This window comes from Anomalospiza imberbis, chromosome 16, assembly GCF_031753505.1.
Source record: "Anomalospiza imberbis isolate Cuckoo-Finch-1a 21T00152 chromosome 16, ASM3175350v1, whole genome shotgun sequence".
NCBI classification, from domain to species: Eukaryota; Metazoa; Chordata; class Aves; order Passeriformes; family Viduidae; genus Anomalospiza; species Anomalospiza imberbis.
The window spans coordinates 4378660-4393661 of record NC_089696.1 but is presented as its reverse complement, the minus strand read 5'-3'; the positions used below and the strand labels follow the sequence as shown (position 1 = coordinate 4393661).

General features: G+C 38.1%; 1 protein-coding gene across 31 annotated transcripts in view; it reads right to left on the bottom strand.

Moving 5' to 3' along the window:
- Positions 1–15002, bottom strand: part of RBFOX1 (RNA binding fox-1 homolog 1) — a 1156138-nt gene that overhangs the window by 356785 nt on the left and 784351 nt on the right. For 25 of the 31 annotated variants that reach the window (XM_068206663.1, XM_068206660.1, XM_068206659.1 and 22 more), the window contains one exon: positions 7331–7372. The exons of the other annotated variants lie outside the window; for them this stretch is intronic. In XM_068206663.1, coding sequence (XP_068062764.1) covers positions 7331–7372 — 42 coding nt within the window. The remainder of the gene's footprint in view (positions 1–7330; positions 7373–15002) is intronic. 31 annotated transcript variants of the gene reach the window in all.

The window sequence follows — 15002 nt, the reverse complement described above, 5'->3', positions numbered from 1 at the left end:
CAGCTACCTAAAAAGCATAAGGAAATGTTTTTCTAGGGTAGTACATCTGACCAGTTTAAAAAAAAAGTTTAGAAAGTTTTTACAGAACAGAAAAAGACCATTAACATCAATACAAGGACATGAGAGCCATATTAAAATTAATATTCCTTCATTCTCTCTACTTGAAAGAACTCTGGTTCAAGAACTTAATGTAGCTCAGTGACTATTTGTCCCTATAATACCACACTGTTTGGATTGTTCATGTAAATTTGTTTGGGTTTTTTTCAGTTCTTACTATATTTTCAATGCCTTTCTTGCTCTCTTTAAAAATCTTGTTGCTCAGTCTGTTCTTTTATATATGAGTAAATGAGAATAGAAATCCACCATGCAGAAGGACCAGAGAGGGTGTTAAAAATACAGCCCAACTACCTGCAGCTTAAAGCCTTTCCTGGGTTTTCACTTTTTTTACCCAAGTGCAAAAGAAAAGTAAATAGCTCAAAAGCCAACAGCACTACCCATGCAAAACCACACAACCCCCACCAAACCAGAAACACCTCGTGGAAACACCCAGGGGGAAAAAACTACAGCAAAACTTGCAAAATGCCCAGATCAACCAAGAAAAAAACAACAACAAAAAAAACCCCAAAAGCATAAACCCTCCAGACTGTACTGTAAACTAGATAGCATTTCCTGCTTGAATTAGGTGTGACACTAAAGAGACTATGATCTTTGCTAGTCAAATTGCCTCAGCAACAGCAGAGGTTGAAATAATCAGTCCGGATAGTATAAACACTGTTAAAGCTGTGCACTCAAAGGTCTGGTTTCCAGATGATCAAAGAGAAACTACAAAAGCTGTGTGAAAAAAGAGCTCCCTCTCAACAAACACAAACTAAGCAAGAAAACCTTTCTTCTTTTCTAGGACAGCATCCCTGCTCACAGCGAGTGCTCTGCAGCAGGAGCTGTGCAGAAAGTCTGAACCAGAAGTTGCTGTTCTGAGTGCAGCAGCTGTTCCCAAATCCAGACTGGATCCAGGACTGGGCATTGCTCATGTTTGTGCAGCAGGAGGAAGAGAACACCAGGATATTGAATTTATCTTGGGTACTCTCTCAGCAGCCCTTAAGCTGTCCAATATATTACCTTCTGTCCTTTCACAAATTTAGCATTTCCTGAACCTTCGTTACCCCTTGTGAACTATTCCCCGTCCCTGATTCCTGTGTACAGATACGAGTTTAAACACACATCCAGGAGCTGCTGAATTCCATACAGAGTCACCTTAACCAGACAGGTACTTAGTGCAAGCATTGCTTCAGCCTCACCAAAAATTCCTGCAGTCCTTCAGTTCCAGCAATTCTGAAGCACCACACAGAGAAAATCCTTGACTGTGCAAAAATCAAAGTTGAATTCAAAAGGAAGTGGCGCTTGAACAGCAGAAAAACTTCTGCCTGCTGTTCACAGAGAGAGATGCCAAAACAACATCAGGACAAGAATGGAAAGTTTTCTGAATAGCACTCCATCAAGAGCAGAGTCAGGACATTACCTAAAGGCCTCTTAACTATTCCTGAAAGAATTCGAAGAAGCCTGAAGTGAGTGGCACCACTACTGAACAGTGTGCAGCAAACACTTCATTCTCTTGATCCAAGGGCCCTATTAGCAGTTAGCATTTGAAGAGAACACAGTCCTTGTGGGGAGAGGCCATGGCACTTGAAACATGAACCTCAACAGTTTTCATTACCTTGCTATTGGCTTTAGTTGCAATAATATTAAGCAACAAATTGGAGGCCAGCATTGGAGTTAATATACTTGGGGAGGCTCCTAAAATTTAACAGAACTGACAAGCAAGACTGCAATTGAAATTTACATTTTTCTACTTGCCTTTTTTTTGGCACACATTTATTTCAAGCTAAGTTAAAATTTAAATGAAATCACATCCCTACAATTAACCTTTCTCCCAGTCTTTTTTAGATCTTATTTCCAAGATTTTTTTTTTTTCCTCAGCTGTGTATTACTTTTTATGGAATGTCTGGGAATAGAGTTGATAAGACACTGAGTGAGAATACTCCAATTTCATTGCATGTCAATGTGTAATACAAATCAGGAACCAAAAATAAATCTCCTTATTGATCTCACCTACCTGTATCTTCACACTACACCTACATGGAGGATGATCACAGCTCACTGCAAGAATAACTACAGGAGCTAAAGCAGATCACTCTAAACCACTTGTCTGGCACATCAAATGCAGCACATGTAAACTCCTAAGGAAAGGATGAGTAGTAAACACACTGGGTTGACCCAGCTTTAGTAGTTATCTCCCCTTTGAACCCGTTTTCCTTTGAGGGACATGTAACACGTGGTAGTTCCAGATTACTCTTCCAGGCCAAACACACACACACAAGCTGTTTACAAATGCAGACCAAGGGTTTTCAGAGGAAAGGCAAAAAGTGAACACTTTTAATTACTGACCAGAACCAGCTGTCCTGTTTTGCAGAAGTGCTATGAATTACATGCTGCTCTCTGGTAACAAGACATCAATGACACACAAAACAAGCTCATGCCCATTTCTTTGCCTCCTGTCCAGTGTGGGAAGAGGTGGATGGAGAGCAGAGGTTCTTGGCCAACCACCACATATGTTCTGCCCTGCTATCACCCTGAGTAATTTCAGCAAACCCTCAAGTTAATATCTAATTAACAAACCACTTCCACTCTGATTTTCTTCTTCTCTCCAGTTATTTGTTTGTTTTTGCTCAGCTTAAATCGATTAAAAAATTAGTGTCTATCACTGAATCATAGTGTAACTCCTTAGTGCATCAGAGGAACAGTGGACACAAAAATGTCAATGGACTATTCTGGAGAAAGCTAATGCCACAACAACGAGCTTCAAAAAGTTTATTTTAAAATTTTCCAGGAGCCCTCATTAATACACCTTAGCACATTACAAACCTGCTAAATTAATGTAGTGAATAAAGACACAAATAAAGCTAAATACTGCAGGAGCAGTGCTGATTAAAAATGATGCTGGTCATCAATGCATTTGCTTTTGTTTTCTCTCTACCTGGTGTAACTTTGATACATTTTTTGCTGCATGCTGCGCTCTCTTTAATTTACCATATAACAGACAAGACAAATAGAACAATATTGAATGCAAAACTTCTGTCTCCTTGAAAATTAGAACACTATAAAAACATCAAAGCTGAAATTAAATACAAGGTGACAGTAAGAGCCTGCCCTGCCCGTATTTCAGACCAGAGAAGGAACTCTGGCTGCATAAAATGCATCTTGATAATAAGCACATGTGAAAGAAGCTGTTAATTAGAGAACAACTGGGTCACTTAAAATTTTACATCAAGGAAGCTAATCACACCATTTACCATTTAGACCTCATTGGTATTCACAGGAACATTTATAAAGCCTCCCAACATCAGAGTTTAAAATTGCTCTCTGCCCACCTTGGAGAGCTCATCTGGTGCTGCTGCATCAGGACCAATGATGGACCAATTCATGGAGTTCATTTTAAGCAGTTATACTAAATAAATCACACAAAATAATAAATGATGAGTGGAAGGTTGGGTAAAGCTCTGGAAGCTGTAAGTTAGCCTGTACATTTAAGTCATGTCCTTAGGCTGTGATAAAAAAGTACCACCCTAGGTTCAAGTCAGACCAGCAAGGAAGGTTCAGTGGGAACAGCAAGCAGACTTTTCAGCTGTCACTGCCCTTATTTATAGCTTTATGTACTCCAAATAATCTCTACTTAGGGCTCATATCCCAATTTTCTTCATAGCCTTAAATAACCTGGACCACGCATGTTTCCAAGCCTGTTTTTCAGACTGACATATAAGCAGAAAAGCACTTTTAAAAGATTTTAAGCAAGCTGTGAGTTCTGTGTCTTTACAGGGCATTTCTAATGCATCAGAATGCCAACCACACACAGCCACTTGTGAGCAGCAAGAGGCAACAGGAGAGAGTCAGAGAGGAGGAGAGGTGTCACTGTCCAAAAAGAGATTTATAAACCAGGACTGGATAATGCAAAACACAATGAAGGGGAGTCAAGAGCATCATTATTTTCTTTAAAGGAAATACTGATGAAGCACAGCATGTGCAGGGAGGTAGGGAGAGCAATACTGATGAGTCAATTTGCCTTTAAAAACACACATTTTTTTTTTTAGTATAACTTGATTTAAGTGACACCAGATTAGAAAGCAAAAAGGCATTAGGAAAGACGAAAATAATTATTGTTCAAGGCAGCACATAGCAATGAAAAGCACTGCCAAGAGAAAGTAAAACTTGAAAAATGGCATTGATGCTTTAATTTTTAAAATCAAATGGAAATGCACCAAAGTTAGGTTATGTTATTTTTCCAAATGGAATAAAAAAACTCCACCAGCCTTGATAGAGATAAAATTCCCATAGTTTTTGTATAATTTCTCATTTAAATCATTCAGGTAAAGACATTAATGTTTACCTGGGGACTGGACCAGATTGGCAGGGAAAATAAGTTACACACTTGTGGTTGTTGTGAAGTTCAAATGTTGAGTAGAAAAGGGTCAAAATACAAAGGCTTCCTTAATTATTAAGATTATCATTCATTATAAATATAACATATAATGGCCAGAGGCTCTAATATGAAAGAGTTTAATTCCTCTAAATGCTTTATTCCAGAACAGTGACATGCTGCCTTGCATTTAGAATTTACAAGGCAATGAAACAGATAAGAGGTGAGAAATGTCTGAGGACATTATTTTAGTCAGACTTGGATATTTCTTACTATAGCCACACAATTGATGCCTTAAGTTTCAGCTTTCGTATTTTCCAGATTCTGTACTGCCTTAGTGTGTGACTCTGAACTTCACATAAAGTGTTAGCAGTTCTCCTCACAGCTCAGGCACACAAAACAATCCTTTTCCAGCCCCAGAACCAAGGACACCATTTGAGGAGAGCCATCTGGGAGGATGGGACTGCATCACCTGGAGCTGGAATTGGACAAGGAACCCCAATATGGAAATGGACCAAAACTTATAAAAGTGTGAAAACTCGTGACCCAGAGTCCATCTTGGGCAGTGCCACAGCCAGGCTCTTGTACTGCCCAAGGTGTATCCTGTGGAGGGCTTCTAATAAATCCCTACTTTATTCCTTTAACTCTGTCTAGCCTCTGTTCTAGGTAGCCTCTCAAGGCATCATAATGACTAATTATTTATTTACCCTATTATGCTTTTAACAAGCCTTTCTTTTGAAACTTTTTTATGACTTTAGACTAAGGAATCACTAGAGAACAAAAAAGGAGAGTGGCAGACATTTTCATCTTAGACTTAGCAAGGAAGTGGGAGCTACTCTATCTTTTTTTATTGTATTATTAGATGACCTAACAATAATCTGGTTTACTTGGTTTAACAAACAACAGGATGTTGGCATTTTGTTGTTTTAATCCTGTTTCATTGTTCTATTTCAATTCTTTCAGCTGGGATGAAGCACCACTTTTTGTGAAGAGCCTGCCTCACATCCAAGTACTCATGGCAGGTCAAAAACCCCAACAGAAAATACTGCAGGCCTGCAAAACCTGATTCAGGCAATGAAACATTTCTTTAACAGTTAGGGAGCCAACCTAAAAGTGGCAGAATGGTCAAGTGACACCCTCATAATGCTCAAAGTGCAACATGTCCACACAGTACATTTAAATTTCAGTGTGACCTTTAGTCACAGCAGATAAGCTGTGAAAGCCAGGGGGGATCTCTGGGATAGGAGCAGAATTTACACCAGAAACTATGTTTAGTGTAACAGGAACATCAGAGGAGTTGTGGAAGGAGATGTAGCTAAATTTAGTAGGTTACAGACATGATTTTGTCTTTAGGTGTCATGTTTTGCTATGGCACAAAGGCATCCTAAGCACTGAGCTCATTGTTGGACATAAATGTGTAACACTAAAATAGAAATATACATGAAAGTTTCACTGCACCACATCTTATCCACTGCTTTAAAAAAGCACACAAATTTACTTGAAGAAAGAGTTTGTTGCCTCCTCATGTTATATTTAAAAACAGTATTTTCCTTCATTCAAGGGAGAAAGTAAAAACAATACAAAGAAATGAAAATTTCTTTGTTCTCAAGGCACTGCTACCTCTTGGAAAGCTTGTCCTTCAGGTACTACTGCAATATTTTAGCTTTGACAGCTGCTCTGTTGAGACATGACTACTGATAAAACAAAGCTTTGTCACTCCAGCTCCAGCACAATGCAATGCAGTCACATGTCAGCAAGAAAAGAATTGAGGACAATATGTGATGCATTGTTCTTGCATAACTTGTTTACCAAAAATCCCATTACAAGTGTGGTGAGGACCAGCTGAAGCATCTAGATATGTTGATGGAGTTAATCTAAAGAATGGCTGGATGGACAAGAACACTGCACAATGTACTTTAAGACAAGTATATTCTTTATACTTGCAAGTCATGCAGGCACTGCTGATGCTTAGTAAACAGCAAACAAACAAACAAATAAAAAGCTGCTTTGTCTATTTCCCACAATATTTTTGTTTGAATAGAAACTTACCCTTCCTTCAGGCCTGCCTCTCCCTCTCTACTTGCATATGGGATTTCAAATAAATACTCATCATGTGCTATCAATAAATGGAGGTTTATTAAGCAACACTCAGATGACCAAAAAGCTTTTGGTTGGTTGGGTTTTTGTGATTTTGGTTTTTTTTCTTTTAGTTAATGAAGGCTCTTATACATTTCCAAGCAAATGCTAGACTCAATCAAGAAATATTACAATGGAAAAGCATCTTCAGGGATCTGTAGCATTTAAAGGCAGCAGAGACTAAAAACTGTTTAACAGAGTCACTCTAATACAGGAAAAGGGGAAAACTAGAGAGGTCAGCAGCCTGGACTCAGGAACTCCATCTCCTTCCAGACTGTACACAACCGACAGACACGCTGAAATACCAGCCCCTCACAGCCCTGCCACCGGTCCCTCTCTGAAAGTTCACGACATAAAAATCACAGGATCACCTCTTCTTGCTGGCAAATTCTCAGAGTGGAGCAAGCCTGGGAAGCACAGTGACCTGTGGCACTGCTGAAGCTGCACGTGGAGCACAGGAGGAGCTCACTGAGTGTCAGGGGTCCCATGAAGAGACAAAGATTTTTACTGCCCAATCTCACCACATTACAGAAAAAAAACCCCTGCATCTATCCATCTAGCTCCTTTATACTGAAAGATGTACAGTATTTACCAACAAGCAACAAATGAACTAAATATGTTCCTCTTAAATTAAGTAATTCCTTAAGTAATTAAGTGATCTGTCAATAACACAGACTAAATTCTGCTTATGTTTTAAAGAAACAACATTTACATCATTGCACTTACCCTTAGCTGTTCTCTTTCACAACTCATCTGTTGTTTTGAACTCTATAAGGGAAGAAAAAAAATTGCCAAAATAACTTTGAAAGTACAACATTCTTGCCACAACAAAGCTGTTAATCTATTTTACACATAAAAATATTGGAAATGCAGCCATTTTTCTAAAGACAATATTGTCCTGTGCATCCATACAGAATCATTATTGCAAAAAATATATTTTTTTCAACTTATATTTTAAATTTACAAAGGGCAAAATTAAATTAACACCAGTACCCATAACAAAACTGAAGTAGTAAAGCATCTTGTTTAGATTTTAAACACCTGGTTGGCAGTCCAGTTCAGGAGGAAGCTTTCCTCCTTTTTATATCCTATCACAAGTCTGTTGTATTTGTGAATATCCCACTGCTTCAATATATGATAAACTCACAGCTCAGCTCAGGAATAAAGATACAGAAGCTTCAAATAAGTGATAAAACACTTTCCTATGAAAACATCCAGCTCTAATCCAGTGTAAAAGTCACTCTGAAGATTATTTAATTCCACAGCAATTTTTTTTTTCCATACTACTGTTTGTGCTCTGCCAGATTTACCAGAACCACTGCTCAGAGTGTGAGAGCTGCTGGCTGAGCAGGACCTCACTCCCTGTGACAGCAGACTCAGGGCAGGGGCAGTGGCAGCACAACCTGGGACATCCCAACTCTGCCAGAAGGAAGAGGCTCCTCCAGGAAGAGCTCTGGAACAGCAAGTGCCCTCAAACACCCGTTCCCAGCCTGCTTCCCAGCCCCCTGGTGAGTAACTCAGCCATGCACCACCACCTCTGGAACCAAACTTCCAAAGCTTTGTTCAGGAAGGCACTCGGGTGTTGATTTGTCCATGTGGAGAGAGGGTTTTTGTGTCTGGTGGTTTTTTGGTTTTTTTTTTTTTTTTTTTTTTTTTTTTTATCTCCTTAAAGAATCAATTTAGAAAAATTTTAGAGTCATTAGGGAGGATAATTAGCCCTGAAAGTGTCATCACTGCCAGTTCTGTCATTAGTGTAGAAGGCAAGCAATCCATAAAACATGAAATTGGATGCAATGTTTCTGAGGATATCTTCAAAGGTTTGGAATACACTTATCACTACTTTGTACTTAGAAACAGTTAAAACATCAAGCAATACCCATTTGTTGAAGATATTTTTACTCTGTACTGATAATGAAAATGGCAACTTCTCAGTCAAAGTTAGGTTACTACAAAGAAAATAAAACTGCCTGGTTTTCATCACAGAAGGAGTCCTATAATGCACATTACAGACTTAACCTTCTACTTGTATAGCAGAAGTTTTACAACAGAGTCCCTGTGTGAAAATACAAACCTAAGAGAAACAAATGCTCTTTGAAGTTCCCAGCAGGGAACAAAAAAGTAAAGGAATTCAGCACAGGTCTAATTACAATTCCCTAAGGAGTCAAATTAAATACAGCTGAAGTGACGGTCACTTGCAGACTAACAATTCCACTTTTCAAAGTTCATGGCTTTACACCATTTATGAGTCACTTTAAGGTTACATTAGTCCACATTTCAAGTGTGCTTGCATAAGTCTCAAGAGTTAATTTCAGCTGTGAATTCCACATGAACCTCTTTACCTTGATTAAAAAGAAATAGAATGGAATATTTCAGTTGGAAGGGACCTACAGTGATCATCTAGTCAAAGTCAGAAGTCAGTTTGGGTTGTTTTGTTCAGAGTCTTTTTTATTATTTAGTTTTTCTGTGTTAAGAGATTTTAACTTCTGGTGGTGGGATGGAGGGAGGAGATTTGGAATGCAAGAAGGGTGAAATTTCTAAGAAAAAAGAAAAGTGTATCAAATAAAGAATCAAGATTAAAGTATCAAGAAAAAAGTGTATCAAATACTCAGAGTGGATCAAGGGTTATAGTTATTGACTATTTAAGCAGATAGTTAATTTTGTGTTTCAGTTAGGAGCTATTCGCTACTGTAATTTGAAACATAAAATAAAAGGAAAAAAAGTGGCAAGGCTTACTGAGAAGGCATCATTAGGATGAGATTAAAACCAAAAAACAAAACAAAACAAAAACTAAAAAAAACCCCAAATTTACCTTAATGAAAAAAAATTTCACAGTTTAAACACAGATGCCATCTGCCTGTCTGGCCCTCTATTTGTCAGATCAAGTTTATTAAAATACATCTGGGAAAGGCTAATTTGAACATGAGCAGTTCTCTGAGCATTTCACCAGTGCCAAATTTGCTCTCTCATTTTGTCTTTTTTGTTATCTGTGCCAGTTTAAGAGAAACATCCTGGCAGTACTGAGCACTTAAGGGAAAACATAAATAATGCATTTACAATATGTAAACCTGCACAGATAAATGAGAAAAACTGAAAGCCATAACATATTTAATTAATGATCAAGAGAGCCTAGAAGCAAACCTTGTGCACATCCTGCAATTTTAAATACATTGCTTCTCAATCCTACATTTACTTTGTTATGGCTCTGGATTCAACCACATGCAATTAACTATTTATTTATTTTAGCATAAGGCTGGTCAGTATGTTGAGTGTCATTGTGTCAAGCTCTCACATACTATGAGTTTAGTGGAAGAATGCCTAAAAGATTAATTCCCTTTAAAGGATTTTATTAAGGAAAGACTTTGAAAAAACTACAGGCTCCTTTCTAGGACTAAAACTTATAGCAATTTTGAAGACATCTGTGCTGTCAGGCTCCATCATTTTAAACCAAAAAAGACCCTTTGGAAATACTGTGCAACCTGCTGATGTCAATCCCCAGTGAGTCCAGGACTAGAATGGGGAAGTGTGTTTTGTTTTCTTTAAGTAGCAGTAACAGGTGGGAGACTGAATATCTGCTAAATACATTTAGCAGTTATCCACTCTTCATAGGGACACACAGGCCCTGGCCCAGAGGAAAATGGAACCATCCCTGCAAGAATGGAGAGACTGAGAGAACAACAGCATTACTGCAGGTCTTAAGGAACACCAACAGTCCACCTGGGATGGGTTTTCTGCTGTCAAGTCTGTTAAGTGTAGTTTTAAAGAAAGGGCTTAGGTGATTGGGAAAAGAGAACAATAGGAGGGTAATAAGGTTATTTACAGAAAGTGTCTGCTTAAATGTTAAAGAACATTTCTGTAACAGTTCAACATTCCCAAGTATTGGTTTTACATTTTCAAATTCAAAGTGTTTTCAGGATTGAGGTTATTTGAAACAGATCACAGTCCCAGTGGCTGAAAAATAAAAGGTGAACATCAAATGTATTTTATTTTCTAGATATTTTACCATAACTAAACATGTGTGGTAAATGAAAGGCCCCCTGATATTGCTGCCTTTCTTTCTACACCTTAAAAAGGACAGTGCAAATAGGATTACTAGAATTTCAACAATTTGCCTGTTTTGATTATTACAGTCAGTACTCCCACAGGAACTGTGGGGCTTGAGAGCCACATGAGCAAGGCTTGGCACTGAGCACTCACAGTGCCTTTCCCAGGACCCACCTCCCAGCTGGTGACTGCTCACCATCTGATTGAGAAACCATCCCTCTCATTCATACAACGATTAAACAGCTGAAATCAAACCATAGATTGTCCTCTCGCAGTTGTAGCAGTTGTTTCACCAGGCACTCAGAGACAGTCCATACCATTTCATACTATCTGCAAAATCCATCTGCCAGTGCTTTCTGTCATTAGACACTCATCTGACTGGAAAAGTCTTCTGTCAAAAATTAAATGCTTGGGTTTGTTCCTTGCCACGTTACACAAAAAGGCTGTGCTACACAAGGACACACACCATGCACTGCTGTATTTCACTTGGAAACAGTCACTTCACTGCATCTTTTTATTACTTATTAGTGTTCATTATCTCACTGCCCCACAGAATTTATTCAATACGTGGAAAGAGGGCAGGCTTGTACATAAATGTATAAATAATATTGTGTATTAATCTAAAACTTCTTACATGTGAAACCCCAAAACACGAGTGAAGAAACAACATCCATCCCAAGAGCTCACAACGCCACAAAGTAGAGCCCAAGGTGCTCAAACACAGAGGACTCATTAAAAATACCAGTAATTGCATAAATATACAGGATGAAATGAACTGGAAATGGTGATTTCAGAGTCTTTGGTAGTCACTTATAGAAACATCTAGAAGCTTTCAAACATAAGATCACTATTTCTTCCTCAAGGAGTAACTAGTATTGTCCATTTCCACTACAAGATGCCTAAATTTTCATGGACATGTCTCCTGAAAGCCCCCAGATGTTGAGAACAGTCTAACGAGGTGATAATGTGCTGACAACCCACAGACTTTGTGTTCCATTGTGTTTCTAACACAAAGGGGTACAGAATGTATATGCCTATGCATATGCAAATTCCAGAACAGAGAGCTTCGGGTTTCTCTTGGCTAGGTACCTGTGTTTGCATGCACAGAATTTTAATTTCCTGGGGTTTTATTACCACCATCAGTTATTGTGCTCCAGCAGAGGCTGGAGGGACTGATTTATTCTCCAATGCCCTTGGCTGGGTATTGTATATCGACTGGTGCTGCTGTCATAAATATATTTGGGTGAAGAACTGTCTCCAATTCCGTGGGTAATACTAAGCAGAGTTAAGGTTTCTAGTGTCACATACAAGTGGGTTTATTTCTACTGGAAGAAACAGGCAATTATTATGGCCCATTGAGCTCAGATTAAGCATTTCCATCAAAAAAAAAAAAAAAAAAAAAAAAAAAAAAAGAGCCTAGTGCTACAATCCTTGTAAAGCTGTAAATGCAAATGGGGACCATCTCATCATCCATAAAAAATAATCTATAGTTTTATAGGCTTTTCTTGCTCTCCTTTTATTTTTGCCCTCAAATTAGCAACATATTCCAAACAGGATCATTTTACTGAGACAAGGAAAAGTAGAAAATCTCCAAAAATAAAAGAAAAACACTTTTAAAGATATTTACATTAAAACAGTTTGTAGGCAATTATTTCCTTTTGCAAAATGGCTCCTTTAACCAACTGAGAAGACTTAAAGTCCAATTTTCACCTTTCCTTAGCCTCACGATAAGACATGTTTCTTCATCAAGATTTTCTGTATTGCTTGAACATCAGTTATCTAAAACAGGGGGTTCGGGTTTTTCTTTGTTTTTTTTTTTTTTTTTTTTTTTTGCTTTAATTCTTGGTTTCTTTGTATTTTAACAGCCTTAGCTGTATGCCCAAAGCATGCTGCAGATCACAGAGACAGAGATGTGACCAAGTTTGCCTCTGGCTCCCTGAAAGTACTCAAGGAAACTTGAGGTGCTGCAGCGTAGCCTTGAAGTTCTTCCTTTTCCAACATCCCTGTGAGTAAAATCCCTGCAGGATGGCACAAGAGCAGCCAGCACTGCAGCTTTCCCTGTGCTCACATCCTGTGACACAGTTCTCTCTTTTTCAAACATAGTTTGGGAGCTGTGGGTCTTTGCCATGACCTTGTGAAAAGTGTGGTGCAGAGCAGGAGAGTGCTGGGTTTAATTTGGGTCCACACTCTGTGGATGACCAACCCTTGGACATTAAGGCTCTGGAAATTACCTTACACAGGACTTAAATATAAATTAGGAAAATGGTCTTGAAGAAAATATCTTTTACAAGTACCATTTCAGAGGAACACTTGTGTGGGAAAGCCTCAAGATGAAATTCTGGATGTACACTCTGCATGGAACAATCCCATGAGAAACTTGAGCTATGGTTAGTATTCAAATATAAACTCCTTTTACACATAAAGGACTAGCCACAGTGCATTTAATTTCCCTGCATAACCCAGAAAATATTATACAGAATAATCTGAAGGCAAAGGCAATGCAGTACAAAGAATAATTGGACACTATGAAAAACATAATTAAAAATACTGTGATGCTAAAGCAGCAAGCAGTATAGAATTAAAGTCTGTTACCTTACAGTGTAAACAGGCAAAAAGCAAGCCTGGCATATTACAGGTATTACCCTACTCACTGCAGCACAAACAATTCTTGTTTCATAAGCATATCGTTATCACAAGAATTTACTCTTGTAAAATCTTGCACCTTTGGGGAAAAGGGTTTTAAGTTGCTTTCCTTAAAGACTCTGCAGAAAAAAAAATGCAGATAATGGTATGAATACCAATTAAGTGATAAACTCTGAAGCTAGTGTAAATATAGAATGAAGAATTTTGAGACACTAATTAGTATCTGAGTATCAGGTAGAGCTGAATTCTGAGGGTCTGTATTACCCAAACAAGGCAATGTATCTGATGTGCTGCATAATGAGTTTTCTGAAGTAAAGATCATGGACAGAGATGACAACTAAAAACTATAGGCCAAGAATCTATGGTAAAATTAAAACAGCGTTTAAGTAAAAAACTCCTCTTTACATAGAGTTTTTCTAGATAATTACTACTAAAGTGGCAGTAATTCCAGCTGCAGGTAAAGTCCCAGAAAGACCCTTCAAGGCAGAGGAGAGAACAGCAGCCTGACAATGAGGATATCACTGGAGACAGGCATGGATTTCCAGACAATTACCAAAGCCAGCTTTGTTACAAATTGCTCCTACAGACACGGCCTGCGTGCTATCAGCAAACATCTGCAAGCCTACTCACTGTGCTTGTGTGCTGATAAAAATAAGCCAAGTTCTCACAGTCACCCATGCTTGACAAATTACAAAAAACCCAAAACACAGCTTTTATCTGGCAGATCCACATTATTGGCTGGAGAGGTCATTACAGAAAGAACTGGTCTGAGAAACCAGATATTGCCAGGTCAGCAAGAAGCCAGTGAGCTGACAGATCCAGACTTTCATTAGTGCCCTTCCTCAGAGTTGCTCTTTTTCCAACTAAAACATTAATCTTCAGAGTGTCATAAAGTAAAAGGCTATGTGTGCGTGTATGGGTGTATTTATATATGTAAAATAGTAGATTTTATATGAAGTGGTCCAAAGCATATTAAATGGTCATTTGCAGTATTAACCTCATAGATCAATCATCAACAAATTGATCTGCAAAACTTACTTTATTCATGTGCAGATGAAAAAAGGAAAACCTTAGAATGTTTCATATCAACAATTATTTCTGTTCTAGGATTGTTTTTAAACTTATAATTAATAGCATCCTATTACAGTGTAATTTAGTTGGTTAATCAAGCTATTGATTTTTTTGCCTTTTGTTTTTGGTTTGGTTTTTGTTTCTTTATAGACACAGATACAGCCATGTACTTTATATACATATACTTGTAAGTAAAATTTGAATGCAAAAATGAGGTGAAGACCATGAAGTGCATTAAAATTACAGTCTGTTCTCATCTATCACTCTACCTAAAACTTGACATTTTGGTGGATAACTTCATTACTTATGGAACACATACATGCTGCTTATCTCTAGCTCTTGGAAGAGAATTTCAAGGATGTGAATGCAAGATGAAAGTTGGTCATTAGTATCCACACACATTTTCAGTAGGACAATAGGGGTAATTTAGGTAATTAATGACATTTAGATACCTTTCTGTTTTGCACTGGAAATGCAGTGCTAGGTTCTGTGCTTGCACCCACAAATCAAAACACTAGTGTCATGCTCTTTGCCACACTTATCAGGGTTTTTTTGCTATAAATCATCTGAGAGAAGCAGAGGTTGCCTTTGCTGCACTAATTTATCAGGCTGTGGGCTCTGCAGGTGAGATTCTTTCCCTAAA